Here is a 22,846-nt window from a genome sequence, read left to right as displayed (position 1 = left end):
AATTCATAAATTATTTAGACTAATAATGAATTATCACTTAATGGGAGTCTACTTCCTAAAAGTAATGGTAACAAATTTCAGCATTGTGAACCTTTCTTTTTTTTTTTTTTTTTTTTTTTTTTTGGTATAAAGTACTTTCTTGGGGATAAAGAAATATCTCATTGAATACAAGTTCTAGTAGTACCAGCCTGAAAACTGGAGTTAAGTCTCAGACTTAACCCACATAAAAAACTGCATCTGGAGTCCTACTATTTATTTCTATAGAAGAACTGCCCAGGGCTGGAGAGATGGCTCAGTGGTTAAGAGCACTGACTGCTCTTCCAGGTCGAGTTCAATTCCCAGCAATTACATGGTGGCTCACAACCATCTGTAATGGATTTGATGGCCTCTTCTGGTGTGTCTGAAGACAGTGACAGTGTATTCACAAAAAGTAAATAAATGATTCTTTAAAACAACAAAAACTGCCCAGAAGCTTATAATAAGCTAACCTAGAGTAAGTGGTACAGCAGTAGCAAGAACAAGAGACCCTCTGACCTCGACATTTGCCCCTTCATGTATGTGCCTACATTTACACACACACACACACACACACACACACACACACACACACACACACACACAAGTAAATGTTTTGAAAGCCTAGTATAGAATGGATGTGGTGGTACACACCTTTAATCCCACTCAGGAGACAGACAGGCAGATCTCTGAGTTTGAGGCCAGTCTACTAAGCAAGTTCCATATAGTCAGGGCTACACACAGAAACCGTCTTGCAAAACCAAAACCAAAACCCCAAAATATAAAGACAAAATAAGAAAGAAAAAGAAAAGGAAGAAAGTCTAGGATTTAATATATTTAATTCAGCATATTCATTACCAAAACTTTATTCCTGGCACTAGTCATTCATGCTTTCTAACTTTCCAACAATAGGAATCAGGCAGTTCATGACAGGCAGAAAGAAGTTCCAAACTCATGTGAGTGAACCCATTGGAACCAATTATACAACACTAAAAATTGTTCAAATTTTATAAAAGTAGACATAAACTACCCTCACAAGACACAATAGTCTAAAGAAACTCAGTGTACTAACATTTGTGAATTCCATACCAAGATTATATAAAAGCATTCATATCAAATGTGCATAGATCATAAACTGTCTTGAATTTTTAATACAGGCTATTGTACTAGCAAACCAATTTACTTAAAATTATGAAAAAAGTCTCTCAGTTTTAACATTCTGAATTTCAGAACCAGAATAGTAAAACCTGCCAATTCAAATGCATAGGACTACATTTGTATGAAGGAAAACATGAAACTTTATTTTCAAAAGGAAACTGATTTCAAAAAGGAATGACAAGACAGAAGAGAAACACCATTTCTATTCTTCAAAGCAGATGTGATACTAACTGTGCTCACTCTAACCCTCAAGTCTCGGATCTGACTAATGCTTCTGTTTAGGGTGGTAATCTTCCTCTTTTTTATGCTACACAGACAAAATAAGTGCTTGCACAAAAACCTACTTCAAGAATGGCCAAATTACTCCTGTTCACATTTACTCTTTAAAGATTTATTTATTATATGTAAATACACTGTAGCTGTCTTCAGACACTCCAGAAGAGGGTGTTTGATCTCATTATAGGTGGTTGTGAACTACCATTTGGTTGATGGGATTTGAACTCAGGACCTTCAGAAGAGCAGTCAGTGCTCTTAACAGTACTCCCATTAATCTTATAAACTAGATTTACATTAATTAATGATTCATTCTCATACCTAAATAATTTATGAAATCATGCAATGACTTGATCAGGTTTTTTTGGGTCACATGTGCACACAATAGATTTAACAATTCTAAAACTAGCCTCTTTATTCATGTTATCTCAGAAAAGCACTATACAAGTTTTATCCTTGTTCATTATTAAATCCTTTATTTGAGCAACTTCTAATACCTCAAGTACACTCAAACACAAGTCCATGCTTTTGGTATAAATCTGTGTCCTGTGTGTAAGTATGGCTGGTAGTGCACCTACCTAGCATGCACAAGGGCCCTGATTCCATTGCTAGCATTGAAATAAAGTCAAAGACAGAGAAAGGTATTTCAAAGTGCAAAAATTCTACTGATTTTTACTTTTTTCTTATTTTTAATTTTTTTATGAGTTGGTGTTTAGCCTTCTTATAGACATGTGAGCCATATGTGTGAATTACAGACAGTTGTGAGTTGCCATGTAGGTGCTGGGACTAACCCTAGGTAATAATCTTTGGGTTAAGAAAAAGGCTAATTCTCCACAGACCAAAACAACAGGGAAATACAAGATTCTTAACTAAAACACTGTAAGATCAGGCAAAACACTAATTATTTTAAGTACTAAGTATTACTAATAGCTATTTTAGTGCTGGTCTACCCGAGTCCATCACCTTCAGGTAAAAAAGAGAAACCATCATACAGGGACTCAGACCAGCAAAGGGAATGCTGGCACTGAAGTGTTTTATAGTAAGAATCAGGAGAAGGACTCTTTTTTTTTAAGTTAGCATGTCGGTAATCTTAACACTCAGGAGATAGAGGAGCCAAGAGTTCAAGATTAGTCTCACCTACAGAGTCCAAGGTGAGCCAGGGCTAAATGAACTTTCTCAAAACCAAAGCAAAAAAAATTTTGTATTCTGTGTGATGGTTAATGCCACCAACTTGACAGGATCTAGAATCATCTAAGAAACAAGCCACCAGACATAGCAGTGAGGCACTAATTCCAAGTGAAAAGACCCACCTTGAATATGAGTAGCACAATTCCAAGGACTGGAGTGTAGGACTGCATGAAAAGGAGAAAGTAAGCTAAGCGTCCTTCTGATTCCTGAACGGGGATGCAGTCTAGCAAGCTGCCTCAACTCCTGCTGCTAGGACCTGTCCACTAGGATGGACAACTGTACCTTCAAAGTGGGAACCAAACAAACCCTTCCTCCCATGAACTGCTTCTTGCTGGGTATTCTGTCACAATGAGAAAACCAACTAATACACTGTCTTTAGCATGAACTTGACGAGCCTAGACTTGTAAAGTTTTTGATGCTTGCATTTTAATGCTAGTGTTAAAGAAAATAGAGATCTGATTAGAACTTTCTCTTGACTTTTATTTCCAAATTTTACAAAATCATAAGGCTTTAAAATTTTTAGATTTACTTATGTGTATTAGTATTTGCCTTTATGCATGTGTACATATGATGTGGATGCCCAGTGCCCATGGAAGGCAGAAAAGGGTGCTAGATACTCTGAACGGAGTTATGAATGGTTGTGAGCCACGATGAAACTACTGAGCCATCATCTCCTGGCCAGTTGCAGGGCTTATTATCAGGTAGGAAAACTACTAAAGATAAATGCATCTAAATAAATAACATATGAGTGTTAGATAGGGAAGGAGAGACGGAGAGAACAGTGAACTGACCCCTGAGCTCATAATAGCAGCCTAATAATGGTACAAGAATTCTACTTGCTCCAATATGAATGGTGTATGTAAACACCAGAGCATCTGATAGGCCACTTTCTAATTTTACACAGTACAAGTGATTTTGTAAAGTAACTAAAACTGGTTTTAAAAAGAGCAGTCAACTTTTCATGAAAAATAAGGATCATGAATGCCATGTAGAAATCTGGATGTATCTTAATTAGATCACTCATACTGGACTACCAGGACATCCATCTTTTTTTAGTTTAAAAAGTAGATATATAGCACATTAATCATTTTTCTTTTCTTTCTATTTTATATATATATATATATATATATATATATATATATATATATATATATATATTGTGTGTGTGTGTGTGTGTGTGGTTTTGTTTTTTGTTTTTCAAAACAGGGTTTCTCTGTGTAGCCCTGGCTGCCTGGAACTCACTCTGTAGACCAGGCTGGCCTCGAACTCAGAAATCCACCTGCCTCTGCCTCCCAAGTGCTGGTAATTAAAGACATGTGCCACCACTGCCTGGTAACTTTTCTTAATGTACTCCTTGTTAGACAATTTCTGCCTTCTGTTTGCTCTCTAATCTAAAGAATACGTAGAACAAGGAGTGGACAGCTCACATGAATATGCGAACATTCTCAAGAGCTGGAACCAGGTAAGCATGTTTCAAAAACAGCCACCTTACAACATCCTATGTTCATTCTTATTTACTTCTCCAGGAATATATGCAACAAACAAAAATTTTACATGCAGAAATTTACTACAGTTAAAATAAAATAACAAGCCTGCCAGACAGTAGTGATACTATACACATTATTAATCCCAGCACTTGGGAGGCAAAGGCAGGGAGATTTCTGAGTTCGAGTCCAGCCTGGTCTACAGAGTGAGTTCCAGGACAGCCAGGGCTATATAGAGAAACCCTGTTTCAAAAAAAAAAAAAAATAATAATAAATAAAAATAATCCCATGATCAATCTATATGGGTCAATTATACATGAGTGACAGTGTCAATGAAAACATAAATACAAGGTTTTGTATGAGGACAATCTCAAGAGTGTGATTTAGCAGACCAATTCACTGAATTACAATTATAAATGAAAGAAAGTAGAGTTCTGACAGCTCAGCAATTAAGAAAACTGACTGCTCTTCTAGAGGAGCTGGGTTCAACTCCCAACACCACTTGGCAGCTCACAACTGTCTGTAATTCCAATTCCAGGGGATCTAACAAACACAAATTCACATAAAAATAAATCTTTTTTTTTCCTTAAGTAAAGTTCCTTCCTGAAAAGCAAAGAATAAGACCATTTTGCTCTTTTCCACTGAGTAGGCCTCTAAAAGTATGTATGTTGGGGAAGGAGGGGAGGATTCCCACCATTTTTATAGTATGATTTTGTGTTTTTACAAAATCAACTCAAGAGTATAGTAATAACAGAAACAGTGAACTGGCTATATTTCACCCAGTCTTATCTACAAGGATTTCATGAACAAAGTAATGTAACTCTACCAGCAGAAGTCCCTCTGAATAATGTTCAAAGAGCTGCAATACATAGTAACTGTGTGTGTCTAGGTATAGTGCCTTACTAGCAACAGAAAAAAGAGAAGGGGAAGAAAGGGAGAAAAAGAAGCCAACAATGCGGAGGATGTCTACATAAACAAAAATTAGGAACTCAAAGAAAAGTATGCTATGCACTTAAATGTACATTAGGATCTATTTTAAAGCAGGCATATCAAAGCTCAAGATAAGAACTTTAAAGGTTAGGATCACTCTGAACAGATAAATTATTTAGCAACAACTGGGTGTGGAAAGATGGCTCATAGGTAAAGATTATACTATACTGGCTGCTCTTCCGAAAGACCCACATTTGACTACTAGCACCCATATAGCAGCTCACATAAGGTCTGCAATTCTAGTTCCAGGAGATCCTATGCTATCTTCTGGCCTCATCAGGAGCAAGACATGTATACAGTGCACAAATATATATATATACAGGCAAAACACTCATACACATAAATTATATACATTTAAAAAATTATTTTAAAGGAAGTAATTTACAGAATATAAACCATCAGCATGTAAGAGAATGAGACTAAAGTAAAAGCACACTCAACAGTCACATGCTTACATTAATTACTATTCTGAAGAATTATATGCGCCAAATTCAAACAGCCAGGCAGTAGTGGTTAACACCTTTAATCCCAGCACTTGGAAGGCAAAGGCAGAAAGAGCTCTATAAGTCTTAGGCTACCCAGTGTACAGGAAAAGCAAAAATTACACAACAAAATAAAAAAGTAAAATTTACTACCTTTTTTTTTTCTCTGTGTAGCCCTGGCTGTCCTGGAATTTACTCTGTAGACTAGGCTGGCCTCAAACTCCCTGCCTCCCAACTGCTGGGATTAAAGGCGTGTGTCACCAATGCCTGGCTAAAATTTTACAAAAAGAAAGAATAGAAAGGAAAAAAGGAAGAAAGAAAGGAGGAAGGGAGAGAGGGGGAGAAAGAAAGAAAGAAAGAAAGAAAGAAAGAAAGAAAGAAAGAAAGAAAGAAAGAAAGGAGAGAAAGGAAGGAAAGAAAGGAAGGAAAGAAAGGAAGGAAAGAAGGAAGGAAGGAAAACAAGAAATAAAGGAAAAGAAAAGAAAGCCAAGTGTGTGTGTGTGTAAACAAAAAATAAAGCTGGTTCCCTACAAGTGGTGGGAAATTGGGTGGAACAGGTCTCAAATGAATTGACCTTTAACTAAATTTACCTTTTTAATAGTTTTTACTTTAGGAAAAATGTTAATGTTATTTATATCATTCACTAAGAATGGAAACAAAGGGAAAAAATTAAAATTTAAAGCAAAGAAGAACCAAGAAACCTACTTATATTTCAAATAAATCAAGGACAGACTAACTGATCAAAAGGCAGACAGACAGAACTAATCCCAAGTAATTTGTGAACAGTTTGACTTTACACCACTGATCTTAGTGGGGACAAGGCAAGTGTATGTCTGTAAACAAATTGTGAATAACGTGAGTATGTGTGCAGTGTGTGTGTGCCTGTGTGTGCATGTTTATAGAGACCACAAATCAATGTCATGTGTTCTCTCTAGCTCCAGCTTACAGGAGACAAGGTCTTTTACTGAACCTGGAGCCAACAATTGACTAGATTGGCTGTCAGCTAAATTCCTGGGATGTACCCAAATTCTAACTCCACAGTGCTAGGGGGCTATAGGCACTACCATGCATGCCTCTCCCATCCCAGATGATGGGGATTCAAAGTCTAATCCTTATAGTTGTCCAGAAAGTGCTTACCTACCGGGCAGTGGTGGAGCACGCCTTTAATCCCAGGACTTGGGAGGCAGAGGCAGGCCGACTTCTGAGTTCGAGGCCAGCCTGATCTACAGAGTGAGTTCCAGGACAGCCAGGGCTACACAGAGAAACCCTGCCTCGAAAAACCAAAAAAAGAAAAGAAGGAAGGAAGGAAAGGAAGGAAAGGGGAGGGGAGGGGAGAGTGCTTACCCATTGAGCCATCTCCTCAGCCCCAAATCCTGAATACTTTAATGGCTTTACTACAGTGAAATAAGCAAATACTTTTTTTAGAAATATTACAAGTTTGAGTAAATGTATACTAATGCTCACCGTCAATAAAAGGGATGAAAAAATTGTGGAAATGGGTTGAAACTGAAGATATCTCTATGATCAAGACATGTGCATGTATTTGAATCTACGTGAGTATGCATTTCGTATGTGACTATATACATGCATGTTCCCTATCTCTGTTAAAAGGGCCAAAATTAATGAAAGCATACCTACTGCATAAAACCTGATCCCTAAGGACTCTCCAATCAATTCCCAGAAATGGGCCTTAGCAGATAGTATAAGATGAACCTATGCTACCCAGAAAGAGAGGAATTTCTCCAGAATGAGAGTCCTGTCATGAAGACCAAACAGCCAGTACTTACATGCCTGTTGCCAGAGAGACCAGAAGGCAGCCATGGAATTGGAGTTACCAGTGGCTGGAGCTTCCATGTAGATACTGAAAATCAAATCCAGATACTCAAAAAGAGCAGCCAGTACTCTCAATTGCTGAACCATCACTCCAGGTCCTATTTTTAATTTTAAAAGCACCTGAACTGGGGTTGGAGAGATACTTCAGCAGTTAAGAGCACTGGATGCTCTTTCAGAGAACTTGTATTCCATTCCCAGCACACACACGAGGGCTCACAGCTATCTGTACTTCCAGTTCTAGAGAATCTAACCTCTGTGAGCACCAAGCATGCACAAAATGGCTTTACATGCATGCAAGCAAAAACATTCACACACACCTCAAAGACAAAAGAACACTGAACTAATGAAAACTAAAGTAGTAATACTTCAGTAGTATTTTAAATAACTCAATGAAGAAAAGGATTATATAGAAAAAATATTTTAACTTTCCTAAGTATTTTACCTCATTACTTGCACAGGAATTTAGAATGCCTAGTTTAGTGTTCAAATATTATTCCTATAAGAGAAAGATAATGCTAAAACTATTTAAAATTCCAGTTTGGAGAAACATTGTAGTGAGCTTTAAAAGACTTTTTTTACAATTTCTTCTGGTATGCCTGATCAGCTTGCACAAAGAGCATCATACATTACCTAAAGACAAAGGAAGAAAGCCAACTGAACTGCCTTTCTTGCTTAGCCAGAGTAGAACCCATCCCCCAACTCTTAATAAAACTACTCTGGATCATCAATCTACCAAATACAGACAGACAGCCATGACTTTGAAGTTTTACTCTCCTCAACCTCATCACCGTGCCGGTTCCGGTCTTCCTTTTATTCAGGCTTCACGTGCATTAACATCACAGGTGTCTAGTTTTTAGAAATCACCACCACCTAGATGTCTGGATCCAAAAATGGGAGGTAAACCCTCAAATAGAAAAGCAACACTCACTAAATAAATACACTGGACAAAAACAAGCTGTTTTGGGAGAGTGAATTCTAACTGCTAAAACAAGCACTGTGTGGAAGAACATTTGTTCTGGGGTGAGATGTGGGAGTACTTGTCCTTTAAAGTCTCTTCAGTTACGAGATTCTGTTTTTAAATTAACAACCTATAAACTAATTCAGAAAACAAAATAGAATTTATAAATCTATACAACTTTAGAATTACAAGCTCATACAATTACAATCTTATACTAGAAAACCATATGTACTCTTGACTTATAAAGAGAACATTATTTTAATCCAACTGCCTAGAAGCTTACTATCAAGTGTCATATTGAATGACAGAAGGAAAGAAGAAAATTAAGTCCAAAATGTTCCTTAGAAAGTCAGACAAAAGATAGGGCCAGATGGGCCCAGTTTTAAACTACAAAGGAACACTGAAAAGTAGTGGTAAAAATATTTCAACATTGAAACCACAACTAATGTTACATTAGTTTCTTCAAAAGCCCAGAAGCAGTCTTAATTGCAACACAAGATAGCCAACATCCCAAGAAAAATGCAACCTTCCAAGCACTGAAGGGAAGTTTGGCTAATTTTTATAAAAACACTGCCTTAGCAACAGACAGGGGTAAGGAGGAGTTGAGTGTAAAGTGAGCAGAGCAAGCCGTTCTCTCTGAATCAGCACAGGCATGACAGCTGCAAAAAGTGGGAAGCAGAGAAATTGGTATCCAGAAATCAGAAACAGGTTACCATTTCACCAGAATTCACACCACAATTTCCAAATATCAATTCCTTTTTTTTGTTTGGTTGGTTTTTTTGTTGTTGTTTTCGAGACAGGGTTTCTCTGTGTAGCCCTGGCTGTCCTGGAACTCACTCTGTAGACTAGGCTGGCCTCAAATTCAGAAATCCGCCTGCCTCTTCCTCCCAAGTGCTGGAGGCATGCTCCATCACTGCCCAGCTCAAATGATCCAATTCTTAAAACTTAACCAAGGTTACTTAAATTCAGTTATGTTCAAGTCCAATTCCTGAAAATCCCTTTATTTTCCTAAGTAGCAAATGACTTTCTAAAAAGTCTTTTTTTGTGTGTGTGTGTGTTTTAAAAAACATGTATATTGAATATCTTGCATTCATGTATTTATATGCACCACATGCATGCCTGGAGCCTGCAGAGGTCAAAGAGGGTGTCAGATCGCTAGAATTAATGAACTAAGAACCCATGTGGATGCTGGGAATCAAACCTGGGTCCTCTAGAAGAACAATAGTGCTTTTAAAGCACTGAGTCCAGCAAATGACTTTTTAAAGTCATTATTTAAACTGTTTTTTTTCACGCTGCTCATTTTTCTGAAGCATATAACCTCCCAGCCAGCCCTCAATCCTACTATAAACAACTCCTGCCTATATTCCTGGTAAGGTTAAAAACTGTATTGACGACATGTTTATTAAAGGTTATGTGGGGCTGGTCAGCATCTGAAAGCACTTCAAGAGGACCTAATTTGATTCCCACTAACCACATGGTGGGTGGGTTAGAGCCATCTTTAATTCCAATTCAAGGGAATCTGACAAACTCTTCTAACCTCTTTAGGCAATTAGGCATTCAAGTGGATGTATATACATACTGGCAAGTAAAACACTCATGCATAAAATAAATATTTTAAAACTTTAAAGAAAGTTAATATGAGAAAGTAGAGAAAAGAAAAGGAAACCCTTGGCTAGGCTGTCTGTATCACTAAAGCAAGAAGATGACCTGTGACCAAAAAACTTATTGACAAATATTACTAGGACTAACTAAATGCTTGAACATATTGAGGATAATGACCACCAGATTTCTCACTGTAGTTAAAGAGAAATAAAATACAAAAGCATGAAGGGCAAAATAAACCTGGTGTTGGACCAGAAAGTACCAATATGAATTCTAGGTTCCATAAATTAGGTAGGAAATCATATGTAAAAACACACCATGATGGAATAGAGATCTATAGGATAGAAGTAGAGAGGGATTGCCTAGCATGAACGAGGCCCCAAGAACAGGTCATTATTTAAGTCCTTAGTCTTTAACAATAAAACAACAAAAAAGTCTATGCATTTTTTTTCTTTTTTAACGTTTCACAGTTCTCTGTACTTAAACAGGGTCTTGAAGGAATGAGAGCACAGTATCTTCCCTAGTGTTCATACCAAAACCATAACTAAACTGATTTAGAGGAAGCACTAGACAAATATAAGTTGACGCCACTCTACAACTGCTGAGAACATTTCCTACATCCACTCACACCCACTTCTCTCCTAGGGTGTGTGGAAGATAATCTACATAAAAATTCCTTGGAGAATTTAGTTTTCGGGACTCCTAACTACTCATGTGAAAGTAGGGAGCATCTAAGCCTCCTCAGGGAATAGAAGACGACAGCTACTATTACAAGAACGTTTTGCTCACATCATATAAAGTGTGTGCAATCTCATATGTAGCTTTTTAAGTTTAAACAAATCAGCAGTCATTTCCTTAATTTTCCTGACACTATAATATCGTGTCCATCAATACAGCAGCAAATAGGTCTGCTGCCAACTTGTTTTCCATGACCTGATTTACTTTAGGCCAGGTAAATTATTTCAAAATCAGGTCAAGTACAAGCTCTGTGAATAGCTAAGCAAAAATCTCTCAAGATTAGGTTTAAAACTAAATTTAAAAACTGAACACAGGGCTGTAGGTATAGCTCAGTGGTAGTGTGCCTGCCTAGGATATATGAGGACTTGGGTTAGATCACTAATACTGCAAACACAAAAACACTACCAAAAAATTAAATACAAATAAGCATACAATATGAACTCAACTAATTGACATACTAAAGTAATATAGGCAAAAAAACATAAAATTAACAAGGAACTGTTTTGTTTTGAGATAGGGTTTCACTTAGATGGGCCTAACTCACTTTGCAGACTAACTGGCCTTGAGCTCATAGAGATCCACACTCCTCTGCTAGAATTAAAGGCCTGTGCCACCATGCCTGGCTTTTAAAAAACTTCAGACAGGGTCTCTGCTATGTACCCCAATCTAACTTCAAACTCACACCAAGTCTCCTGTCTCAGCCCCTGTGTGCTAGTTATTATTATACATGTGCCACCTTGCCCACTTTCTGACCAGTCATCCTTAGTAAGATACAATTTAAGGACCAAAAGAACTGCAAGCATAGCTTAAACCTCACTCGCTATTTATGGTTCCCAGTAACAATCACTAGTCCATTACAATGTGGTTTATTATGTGTGCATGGGCTACAGCAATAAACCAAATACAAAAAATGTCACACCAGGCAGGGCTCACAAAATGGTTCAGCGGGTAAAAGCACTTGCAACACATACCTGATAAGGAAACATTAACAATTATCAACAATGAAGCTCTCTCTGGCTCTGGGAAAAAAATTAACTTAAATCTAATCCAGGATTTAGATTTATTAATTTACAGCTTTCTAAGCCAATAGTGAAGAGCAAGTCAAATAATATCAAGAAAATAATTAGATAACTTCTACATGTGGAACAGCCCTAAAAACAAGTATCACAGCTTCCTAATAAAAATAAGTGAAAGGAAAACAAAAACAAAAACAAACAAACACACACACACACAAAAGGCCGGGAGTGGTGGGACACACCTTTAATCCCAGCATTCGGGAGGCAGAGGCAGGTGGATCTCTGAGTTTGAGACCAGCTTGGTCTACAAAGTGAGTTCCAGGACAGCCAGGGATATACAGAGAAACCCTGTCTCGAAAAACCAAAAGCCAAAAGCCAAAAAAAAAAAAAAGAAAGAAAGAAAAAGAAAAAGAAAGTGAAAGGGAATTCTTTGTAAATAAGAAAAGGTCTATATAAAAACAAAACATACAAAACTGCTACAAGAGTCTTAGTTAAAAGGGGTGGGGAACTAAAGACTTCTGAGGACTTTAGATGAAAACAATATGATCAGCATTAAGAATTATTTTTAATACATTTATTTTCTTATAGGTTTTAATCTTATCAGTAAACAGGAAATTTCTTTCTTTTTTTTTTTTTTAAGATTGATTTATTTCTTTATCTCATGTACGTGAGTACACTGTCGCTGTCTTCAGACACACCAGAAGAGGGCATCAGATCCCATTACAGATGGTTGTGAGCCACCATTTGGTTGCTGGGAATTGAACTCAGTACCTCTGGAAGAGCAGTCAGTACTCTTAACTGCTGAGCCATCTCTCCAGCCTGAATTTTTTTTTCTTAAGAATCCTTAGGATGTGTCTGAAGACAGTATACTCACATACATTAAGTAAATCAGTAAATCTAAGTAAATCAGTAAATCTGAGAGAGACAGAGACACACACACAGAGAAAGAGAAAGAGAGAGAGACAGACAGACAGAGACAGAGAGACAGGAGAGAGAGAGAGAGAGAGAGAGAGAGAGATGCTTATGCTTAAGACTGGGAGTGGTGACACACACTTTTAAACCCAGCACTGAGAAGCAGAAGATCTCTGAATTTTAAGCTAGCCTGATTTCCAGAGAAAGTTCCAGGAAAGAGCTACACAAAGACTACACAAAGAAAGCCTGTCTTACAAAAAAAAAAAAAAAAAAAAAAAAAAAAAAAAAATTTTTATGCTAACAATGAAATTATTTTAATACCACACTATATATATATACATACATACATATATACACACACACACACACACATATATATACTACTGTATAATAAACTTGTTATGTAGAAAGGAAGAACACATGATAGCAAAATACTAGCTAAAAATAAATACATGCCAAGAGTTAAGGGGTTTCACATTTCTTTTTTGGATCTGAAGTTCTCACAATAAAAATTTTGAAAACAGAATAAAGTAATACTATCAATCATCAGGTCTCAAAGTATAGGCCATGGACACTAGAGATTTATCAAACTCTTTCGGGAGACTACAAATTCAAAACTATTTTCATAATTACAGTATGATGTTATTTGCCTTTCTCAGTGTTGGAATTCCTGTGGATGGTGCTGAAGCCAGTTTGATGGTATCTTGGCAAGAATCTGTATGACCTACAAATTATACCACTTCTCATCACTGCCACAAACCATATCCATGAGCTCCATATAAAGCCTAAGAAGAATCATCAATTTATTAAATCTCAATGTTCTGTGTGACAAATGTGCATAAAATACTTTTGCATACAACAACTTTTTGAGCTGTATATATCTACGTTTATCAGAAACATCACTCTTCAAAGACTGACAAACATCCTGATTAAGACTTTGGTATCTGGCAAGAATATTTATGTAAAGGAATAAAGTGAGACTATCACTGTCAGCTAATCCCTTTAAGGCATTTGATGCCAATGAGAAAAAAATATCAACTCTAACAAAAACTAAAATTCTGGAAACCTTGATCTACTACTGTGAATCTTGACTGCTTCCTAGTACTGACAAAATTTTTTGGCTTGATGGTATTAATATGAATTTTTGATTGAGCATTAACAAAATGTGTCACCTTAGAAAGTTTGCACAACTCAGGGTGGCTAGTATTTTCCAAATGGACAAAATATATGGTTTTAAAGCATGCATGGATAAAATGTATATTCAAAATGTAAGGAGAACCAATATTCTAATGTAAACAGTCTGAAAGGCTTACAGACATAGGTTAATCTTTAAAAAACTAAAATTTAAGTTTTGGTGTACTGAACCAAATATAAAATACATCTCAAAAGCTTACCTAAAAATGTAACCATATAGCATTTTTATGTTAGATTTTCTTCAAATATTTCCACCAATATAGCACAATAAAATATACTGAATATAAAGATAGAAAAATACAATTGTTCTCCCCCAAGACATAGGTAGTCCTGGCTGGCCTCAAACTCAGAGATTTACCTACCTCTGCATCCCCAGTGCTGGAATTAAATGCATGGGCCACCACACCAAGCCTTCAAGTGTCTTTTTTTTTTTTTTTAAACCCTGCCTTTACAGAGATTTACAAAAATAAAGGTTTAATATTGTTATTCTTTCTTCTACCTTTTTGGTTTGAAAATAATTTTTCATACAAATTGTTAAATCATTAGTTTATCATTTTAGGAAATCGTAAATCAATACAAATTTGTTTTTCATTTCTAATCTGTTCAGTGTATTTTGGTTGTTTTTGTTTGTTTTTCTTTTTTACTGGGCTTATGTAAGACGGGGTTTTGTTATGTGGCCCAAAATCGTAAAGCTGTAACTTGTAATGCTCCTTTATCAGTTTCCCAGTTGCTGAGATCATAGATGTATGCCACTTGATTCTATCTAACCCAATACATACTGATAGTGACCATGTAATTACAAGTCCTTTGGGGTTCTTAATACGTGTTAAGAATGTAAAGTATGGACTGGTGAGATGGCTCAGTGGGTAAGAGCATTGACTGCTCTTCTGAAGGTCCTCAGTTCAAATCCCAACAACCATATGGTGGCTCACAACCACTGGTAATGAGATCTGACACCCTTGTCTGGTGCATTTGAAGTCAGCTACAGTGTACTTACGTATAATAATAAATAAATCTTTGGGCTGGATTGAACAGAATTGACCCAGAGCGAGCAGAACCAACCAGAGGGAGTAGGGTTGACTGAAGCGAGCAGAGATCATAAAAAAGTCAATTCCCAACAACCACATGAAGGCTCACAACCATCTGTACAGCTACAGTGTACTCACATACATAAAATAAATAAATCGTAAAAAAATAAAAATAAAAAGAATGTAAATTAACCAACCCTAAACACACATACATTTGAGCAAATCTAAAGGACTCAGCAAGACATTTAAATTTACATACATATTTTGTGTGTATATATCAGTAAGTAAAGAAGTCATGAGCAGGGCAGTGGTGGTGCACACCTTTAATCACAACACTTGGGAGGCAGAGGCAGGCGGATATCTGAGTTGAGGTCAGCCTGGTCTACACTGAGAAATCCTGTCTCAAAAAAAACAAAACAAACAAAAAAAAGTAGTGATTGAGATCCCCCCACACCTGTTGGTAAATAATGCTCAAAAACTAACATATATCAAAAACCATTTTGTAAGAACTAAAAGTGCATCTAAACAGCTGTAATTACTTTGAAGATACCCAATGAGCTTTTACAGAAATAAAAGGAAGAAAAATATAAGACATTAAAAACGTTTACCTTCTAGCTATGTAAAATTAGCAAGTACAAAACTATTAGCTGCAAGTTAAAGAACAAAACACAGCAGACTTTTTAAATGTAAGAAATATTCTGTACCTGTGTTAGGCCATATTAAATTATATGCTGCAATGCCTAAAAATGAAGGTGGACCACAATCACCGCATTATAGCACACACCACAATTCACTCAAGCTAGGTAGTGGTGGCACTTATTTTTAGTCCCAGCATTGGGGAGTCAGGACCTTTGCCAGTTCAGTGCTAGCCGGGTCTACAAAGCAAGTTCCAGGACTGTTACACAGAGAGAACCAAAACCCTATCTACAAACAAACATTATTCAAATAGACCAAAATCCTAAATAAAACTATAAAACCCTGAGTGAAAAACAGTTTTGAAAACCTATATTAAATTTGGCAATGAATTCTTGGCTGTGACATCAAAACCAGAGACAACAAAAGGGAAAAAAATAATCAAAAATTTTAAACTTGGCAAAGAGGAAGGTGTAACATTAAGAAGCAGACAAAATATTTACAAATTATGTATCTAATAAGGAATTCCTTTTTTAACTAAATTTTACATTATACAAAACATTGCCAATTAACAAAAAATATAAAACACAGAAAAAGTAGCCCCAAATATTATTCAACTCAGGGAAGTGCTCTTTTATACATAATAGAATAGAAACTCGGCCCTTTCTCATCCCCTAACATTTAGCCTTCTTTTTCCTTCTTACATGTTATACTATGTGCCCACATTGTTTACACACACACACACACACACACACACACACACACACACACAATTGGCTGGACTTCAGAGAATGTGGTTTTTTTCTTTCTGAGAGTGGATGGCCTAAGCTAATATTATATTTTAACCTAAGTTCATCTATTTTCCTGAAATTTTTTATCATAGTTTTCTTTACAACTGAATAGTATTCTATTACATACACACACACCAAATATTCACTCATATTTTGATGGACAACTATGCTCATTACAAATTCTCTACTACGATAAAAGTGGCAATGAACTTGAGAGTACAAATATCCCCATAGCAAGTATGGAGTTCTCTGGGTACATGCCCAGGAGTGAGACAGCAGGCTCATATGGTAGTTCTTTTAATTTTTTGAAAAATCTACGGAACTCCTACAACTAAACATAAAAAAAAAACCCTTAATTTTAAAAAGGGCAAAAAGATTCAATTAGCAATTTCTCAAAATACAGACAAAAAGGGTTAGGGAGACAGCTTAGTCAGTAAAGCACTTCTATACAGGCACGACCACCTCAGTTCAATTCCAGCACTTCTGTAAAAACTGGGCACAGTAACACATGCCTGTATTCTAGTAAAGTAGAAACAGGAAGATTACCCTGGGCTTTGCTGGCCACTAGTAGTCTAGCTGAATCTATGAACTCCAGGCTGAGTGAAATCCTGTCTCAAAAAATAAGGTAGGGAACAATAGAGGAAGATGCCTCATAGGGTCTTGAGACATCCACAGGCACATGCAGAACAAACATACATACATACATACATACATACATACATACATACAGAGAGAATACATACACATGTAGACTCACTAATGACTAGAAAGCATGTACAACAAGTTTCTAACTCAGTGGCCATTATAGAAATGAAGATCAAAGCATGATTCCTCTATAACTATTGTGGGAACTTTCTTTTTTTACAACAGGATCTCACTATGTACCTGGCCTTCAACTCATTCACTATATAGACAAGGTTGGTCCTAAATTCAAAGACTTGACAGCCTCTGCCTGGGATTAAAGGCATGAACCATCACAACAAGCCTATAGTAATTTTTGTCTAGTAGTAAATGTTGGCCAAGAGGGAAATTGATAAGAGCCTATATTGCTGATGAGAATATAAAATGGAATGCAAAACAGTTCCCAGTTACTGAACAAGCTTGACAAATGGTGTGACTGTAGGTATATAGCTAAAAGAACTGAAAAAAGTAAAAAAGACAGATACACAGAAGATCCCTGACTTACAAATGTTCAATCTGAGGATGACATGAAAGCAACTGGAATTTAGTAGAAACTGTACTTTGTAATTCTGGTCTTTTTCTAGACTAGTGACGTGTAGCAGAATACTATTACAAGACAGAAAAGCAACAAGTCTCAGCTCCCAACCAGCCTCTTGTCAGTTTAAACAACTACTATTTTAGAGCATGGAAAAAAAAAATTTTTTTAAGATTTATTTATTTTATGTCTTCAGACACCCCAGAAGAGGGCATCAGATCACATTATAGACAGTTGTGAGCCACCATGTGGTTGCTGGGAATTGAATTCAGGACTTCTGGGAAAACAGACGGTGCTCTTAACCACTGAGCCATCTCTCCAGCCCAGAAAAATTATTTTTAATGCCATGTTTAGACATATGATTACATTTTTTACAATGGTATATATATAAATATATATAATATATATAGTATATATAATAAATATAAATATATATTAGGGGTTTTTTTTTTAAAGATTTACAGATATCCTGAGATAAACAATGTCACAATGGCTCATTGGTAACTTCCCAATAAAAAGTTAAGGGTTGAGCCCTCTAATGATAAATATATGTATATACACACACACACACATTTTTATTAAAAAAAACACCAGTAGTAATGCTTTACTTACCCGTTTGGGGCCACTAAAAATCTTTCTGGTATTTTCCTTGGATTTATCTCCTTGTTTACTTATGGGCTTCTTCACACTCTCAGGCACACCAGGCAAGTCCTCTGTAAAATCCAAGTTTTCTGAAATGGTAATCAAAACTAGCTAGCTTTCCAGTGTTTCAAGTTACCAGAAAACACAAGGTTTTTTAAAAACATTAATGTTGGGGAAAATAATAAAGGATTAAAAATAGTAGTGGTTGATGAAGTACTCTAACCCTATTCTCTACTTCAAAACCTAGTACATATCTGTTCTAGTTGTATTTTGTACTATCAGCAAAAATCAAACATTTTCTCTTTTACTAAGAATGGGTGCTTATAATTAGCTGGCCTGGAATTCACTATATCCCAAAGTGGGATCAAACTCATGGTAATCCTCTGCTTTAGCCTCCCAAATACTGAAATTACAGTCATGCATCACCATGCCTAGCTTAAAATTTTTTCCAAAATAAAATCTGAACCTCATAGATAATGTAACTGGCAGATATCTATAGATACTGATATATAAATTACAAACTCATAAAAATACCAAATTTCAGCCGGGCGTGGTGGCACACGCCTTTAATCCCAGCACTCAGGAGGCAGAGGCAGGCAGATTTCTGAGTTCGAGGCCAGCCTGGTCTACAAAGTGAGTTCCAGGACAGCCAGGGCTACACAGAGAAACCCTGTCTCGAAAAACAAACAAACAAACAAAAAATTATCTAAATTTTACATTTTTTTCTACATTGTAAGTTGATGAAATCATGTTGCCTTAAAAGAATACTTGCTGCAACCCAATTAGGCAGAGCTTATGAAGCAGAAGCAGAATCCAAACTACTAGTCTGGTGCCAATGCTGTATGCTTCCAGTACCAATGCATGTGTTTGTGCTAGCTCAGAGTAGGAGTTCTTTGATGCAAGCAAGATAAGTATTTTGGTGTGATTCTCAAAAGGCAAAGACATTTAAGTACTCTAGACGTAGTTAAAACTGTGTAAGAGGCTGATGGCTTCTACAAAGATAACTACTCTAAAACGTTTTTTTAAGATTTATATATGAGTGTTTGTATAACTAATTCTTTGGGGGGTGTTCTTACACCCCTTTTGTTCTCATATTACTGCAGGGCCCACTCTAGCCCATTTTAGCTCCTGAATAAAAGACACAGAGCCCTGGTATTTTTACTAACAAGCTTCAAGCACTAAGCTGGGCAGGTTCAGAGCTATTCTATCTAACCTGGTTATGCTGTATACTTCCCAGCTATGTGGTCCTTTACCTACATCTGAGTCTTGCCTTGGCTCACTTTAGTCCATGTTTGTCCTCATGGCTGCTCTCTCAAGAGTCCTCCCTTAATGGAGAATCTTCCTGGTTCATCCACATGATCTCTCCACATCTTCTCCCTCTCTCCTCTCTTTTCTCCAGTCTCTTTCCAGGACTGGAATAGGAAGTCCTGCCCCATTTTCTTCTGAGCAGCTAACTAGCATCAGCTCTTATTAGCCAATCAGAAGTGATGGAAAACAACTTTTACATAATAACATTAAGACCAGAGATGCTAGGCCATGCCATTGTCCAGACTGCAGATGTCTAGGCATAGAAATCAGCATCTGAATACACAGTGCACAAAAACATCCTGTATATGAGCCTGCCTGGGGAGACTGCAGAGATGGTAAGGCATCAGATTCTCTGGAACTGAAGTTATGAACCACTATGTGGGTGCTGGGAACTAAGAACAACAAACACACGTAACCATGAGCCATCTCTCCAGTTCCAAAGTGGGCAAAATTTTAAAAAGCACAATCTTTGGGAGTGGTGCACAGTCCTAATCCTAGCACTTGGGAGGCTGAGTCAGGAGACAAAGAAACAACTAAGATAGCTATCCTTGGCTAGTACAATGTAGTTCAATGACCTGGGAGTCTTCACATAAAAACTACTGAAGGATTAGATTACTTCTCAAATGGTTATAAACATTTTCTTCTAATTTAGAAGGAAGAGAACCTCAACTTCTAAAAATGATTGCTGGTTCACACATTATATCAAGACTGAACTGTAACTTGGTGTTTCTCATTCAAGTGGTCTTATAGTTTTCAAATGTTATTCAATATCAACTTCATTTCTCAAAATGAGTCTAACTTTTCATACTCCAGAATTTAAGTTCTATTGCTCCAAGATACAAAAACAGACCTAAGTTCTCACTAGAGACTCAACCACTTATCATTGAGCCTACAATCTTGAGACAAATTTTATTAAAAGAGAATACTGCTGAGCAGTGGTGGTGCACACCTTTAATCCCAGCACTCAGGAGGCAGAGGCAGGCAGATTTCTGAGTTCCAGGCCAGCCTGGTCTAGAAAGTGAGTTCCAGGACAGCCAGGGCTACACAGAGAAACCCTGCCTCGAAAAACCAAAGAGAGAGAGAGAGAGAGAGAGAGAACTGAGAGAACTGAGAGAGAGAACTGAGAGAGAGAGAGAGAGAGAGAGAGAGAGAGAGAACTGAGAGAATCCTTACCTACTAGTACTTTCCAAACCTATAAGACCACAATTTGAGGCTTTGAGAATGTTTCAATTTTTTTTTCAAGTTTTGTGCTACTTCCAAAGGGTTTAATTAATTTCTTTTGAGTATTTCCCTCATAAAACCATCTGTTATCAGTACAGTTCTAAATGTCCTAAAAAAAATTCAATCCTTATGTCTGTATTACATTTGGATTTTCAAAACTAAAACAAGATGATTGGTATCTCTGTCCCAAAGACTCAAAAGTATAAAATTCTCACATAAATTACCATTTGCTAGCCTAGGGTTATATTTCAGTGGGAAAGCTTACGTACATGTAATTTGGATTAGGTTTGGAACCCTGAACTCACATGCATATATCCACATGCAGGCACACACATCAACATATAATTAGAAATAAATTATATATATATATATCCCAAACTAAAATTGAGTATTATGGAAAGAGCCTACCCTTTAATTAAAGCCTGAAAAAATTTTATATATTAAATACATTATTTTTTTTATTATATATATATATCTTACAATCTTACCTGCATTATTAGTACTAGACTGACTATCCTGGGAATTGTCGCTGCTTTCAGGAGGAGGCTGCTGGGAAGGTGATGGAGCTGTTTTAGTTCTTTTTTTGTCTTTCTTTCTTTCCACTTGACAGTCGTCATCATCTTCTTCTTCACTTTCGCTGAGATCGTCAAAGCCAAAATATTTAATTTTGTAATTAGAACTTCCAGAACCCCCTTCATCACCTCCTGTCTCATCATGATCTTCAAAACCAAAAAATTCAAGTTTAACATCCTTTTTGGATTTAGTATTACTAGGTCGAAATCTAGTAGTGGTCTTGGAAGTTGCAATATCTGCCTTTTTTCTGAGCCGGCCAGCCTCTCCTAAATCTGCAGGAGTGGATGCGGTGAACTCATCCATACTCCGTTCCATAGTATCCTGGATGGTAACATTACACACTGACAAGCAAGATGGATGTAAAACAGTGTAATCTCTAGTCCGTCCAACTGTTCCTCGAAAACTGGTCCCACAACTTGTACTACCTTTCTTTGCCTGATTCAGGCCATCTTTACTTGATTCACTGTTTGCTTTGGCTAAGGACTGACTGGTGCCATCCATTAGCTTATCAAAATTTGATGCCCCCTGTGAGGATTTCGCTTTATTGGCCCTACAGTACGTCCTACAGTTGCTTGGCCTAAGAACACTTTGTATGATATCTTCTTCAAAGGTTTCATTTAGATTTTCCAATCCTCCAATCCGATTTTTTAAATCCTCGTCTTTCATCTCCAAAAGAGACTCATTATCCAAACTTAAAATACAGTCTTCTGATCTGATATCTTCAAAATCATTATCCCATTCATATAAACCAGTTCTTACAGATCCTTTGACTGGACAACTTTCAGATGGAGACTCTGTTCTTTTTCCAGACTGGGAGTTCCAAGTATCATTTATTTCTTTAGTTTCATCAGCTTTATATTCAGAAGCCACTGTGGTTTCTGCATTGGGTTTCTTAGTACTATCTTCAGCATTTCTATGAAAGTGGTGACTATTTTTTTCATGTTCTTCACTAAAATTCTCCACTTTATCTACAAAAATGAAAAATGTCAGGTTAAAACCATAAATGTCATCAGTATGCAAATTAACAAATAGCAGGGCTATCTGAACAGTAGTATAAAATAATCTTGAAATAGAAAACAAAAAAGTTTACACATTAGACTCTCCTACTGTCAGTAGGTACAGCTGCCATGTCTTCTAGTAGCCTGTCCCTGGACACCCAAGCCTCTTAAAACTGTTATGTTGAACTCAGAAGAGATTTTACAATTAAAAAACTGAATCAACTGAGGATAACATTAAATGACATTTATGCTTTCAAGTAACAATGCTTAAATTTAGTAGAACTTAAACATATTTAACAATGAGTCACATGCCTTAAAGGGGCATTTGTACTTACCTGAAATAGGACTGTTTATACAGTATGTTAATTTTGTCTAGAAACCTGCCTACCACAAGCTTTTCTGGCTATTTCTATATTTCGTCTAATCCTAAAAGCCACATAATTTCTTAACAGTGGATCTGGTACCTATGTAGTGTATAGTGCCTATTTATGAATATCAATGAGTACTGCAAACTTAAAATGACTATTTTATATGTGAGAATTTCATTTTTTTATAATTTTTTTAAAGATTCATTTATTTATTATATGTAAGTA

The 22,846-nt window shown here is 36.5% G+C and overlaps 1 protein-coding gene across 1 annotated transcript in view; it reads right to left on the bottom strand.

The window, feature by feature from the left end:
- Nucleotides 1-22,846, bottom strand: part of Wapl (WAPL cohesin release factor) — a 64,504-nt gene that overhangs the window by 23,376 nt on the left and 18,282 nt on the right. The window contains exons 3-6 of the mRNA XM_029469185.1: nucleotides 21,171-22,223; nucleotides 18,044-18,224; nucleotides 7,378-7,451; nucleotides 6,181-6,233 (exon numbers count right to left, since the gene is read on the bottom strand). Of these exons, the coding sequence (XP_029325045.1) occupies nucleotides 6,181-6,233; nucleotides 7,378-7,451; nucleotides 18,044-18,224; nucleotides 21,171-22,223 (1,361 nt within the window). The remainder of the gene's footprint in view (nucleotides 1-6,180; nucleotides 6,234-7,377; nucleotides 7,452-18,043; nucleotides 18,225-21,170; nucleotides 22,224-22,846) is intronic.

Source organism: Mus caroli, chromosome 14 (genome assembly GCF_900094665.2).
Source record: "Mus caroli chromosome 14, CAROLI_EIJ_v1.1, whole genome shotgun sequence".
Taxonomy (NCBI): Eukaryota; Metazoa; Chordata; class Mammalia; order Rodentia; family Muridae; genus Mus; species Mus caroli.
The sequence above is the reverse complement of the archived record's forward strand: the minus strand, read 5'-3'. Positions and strand labels throughout refer to the sequence as shown.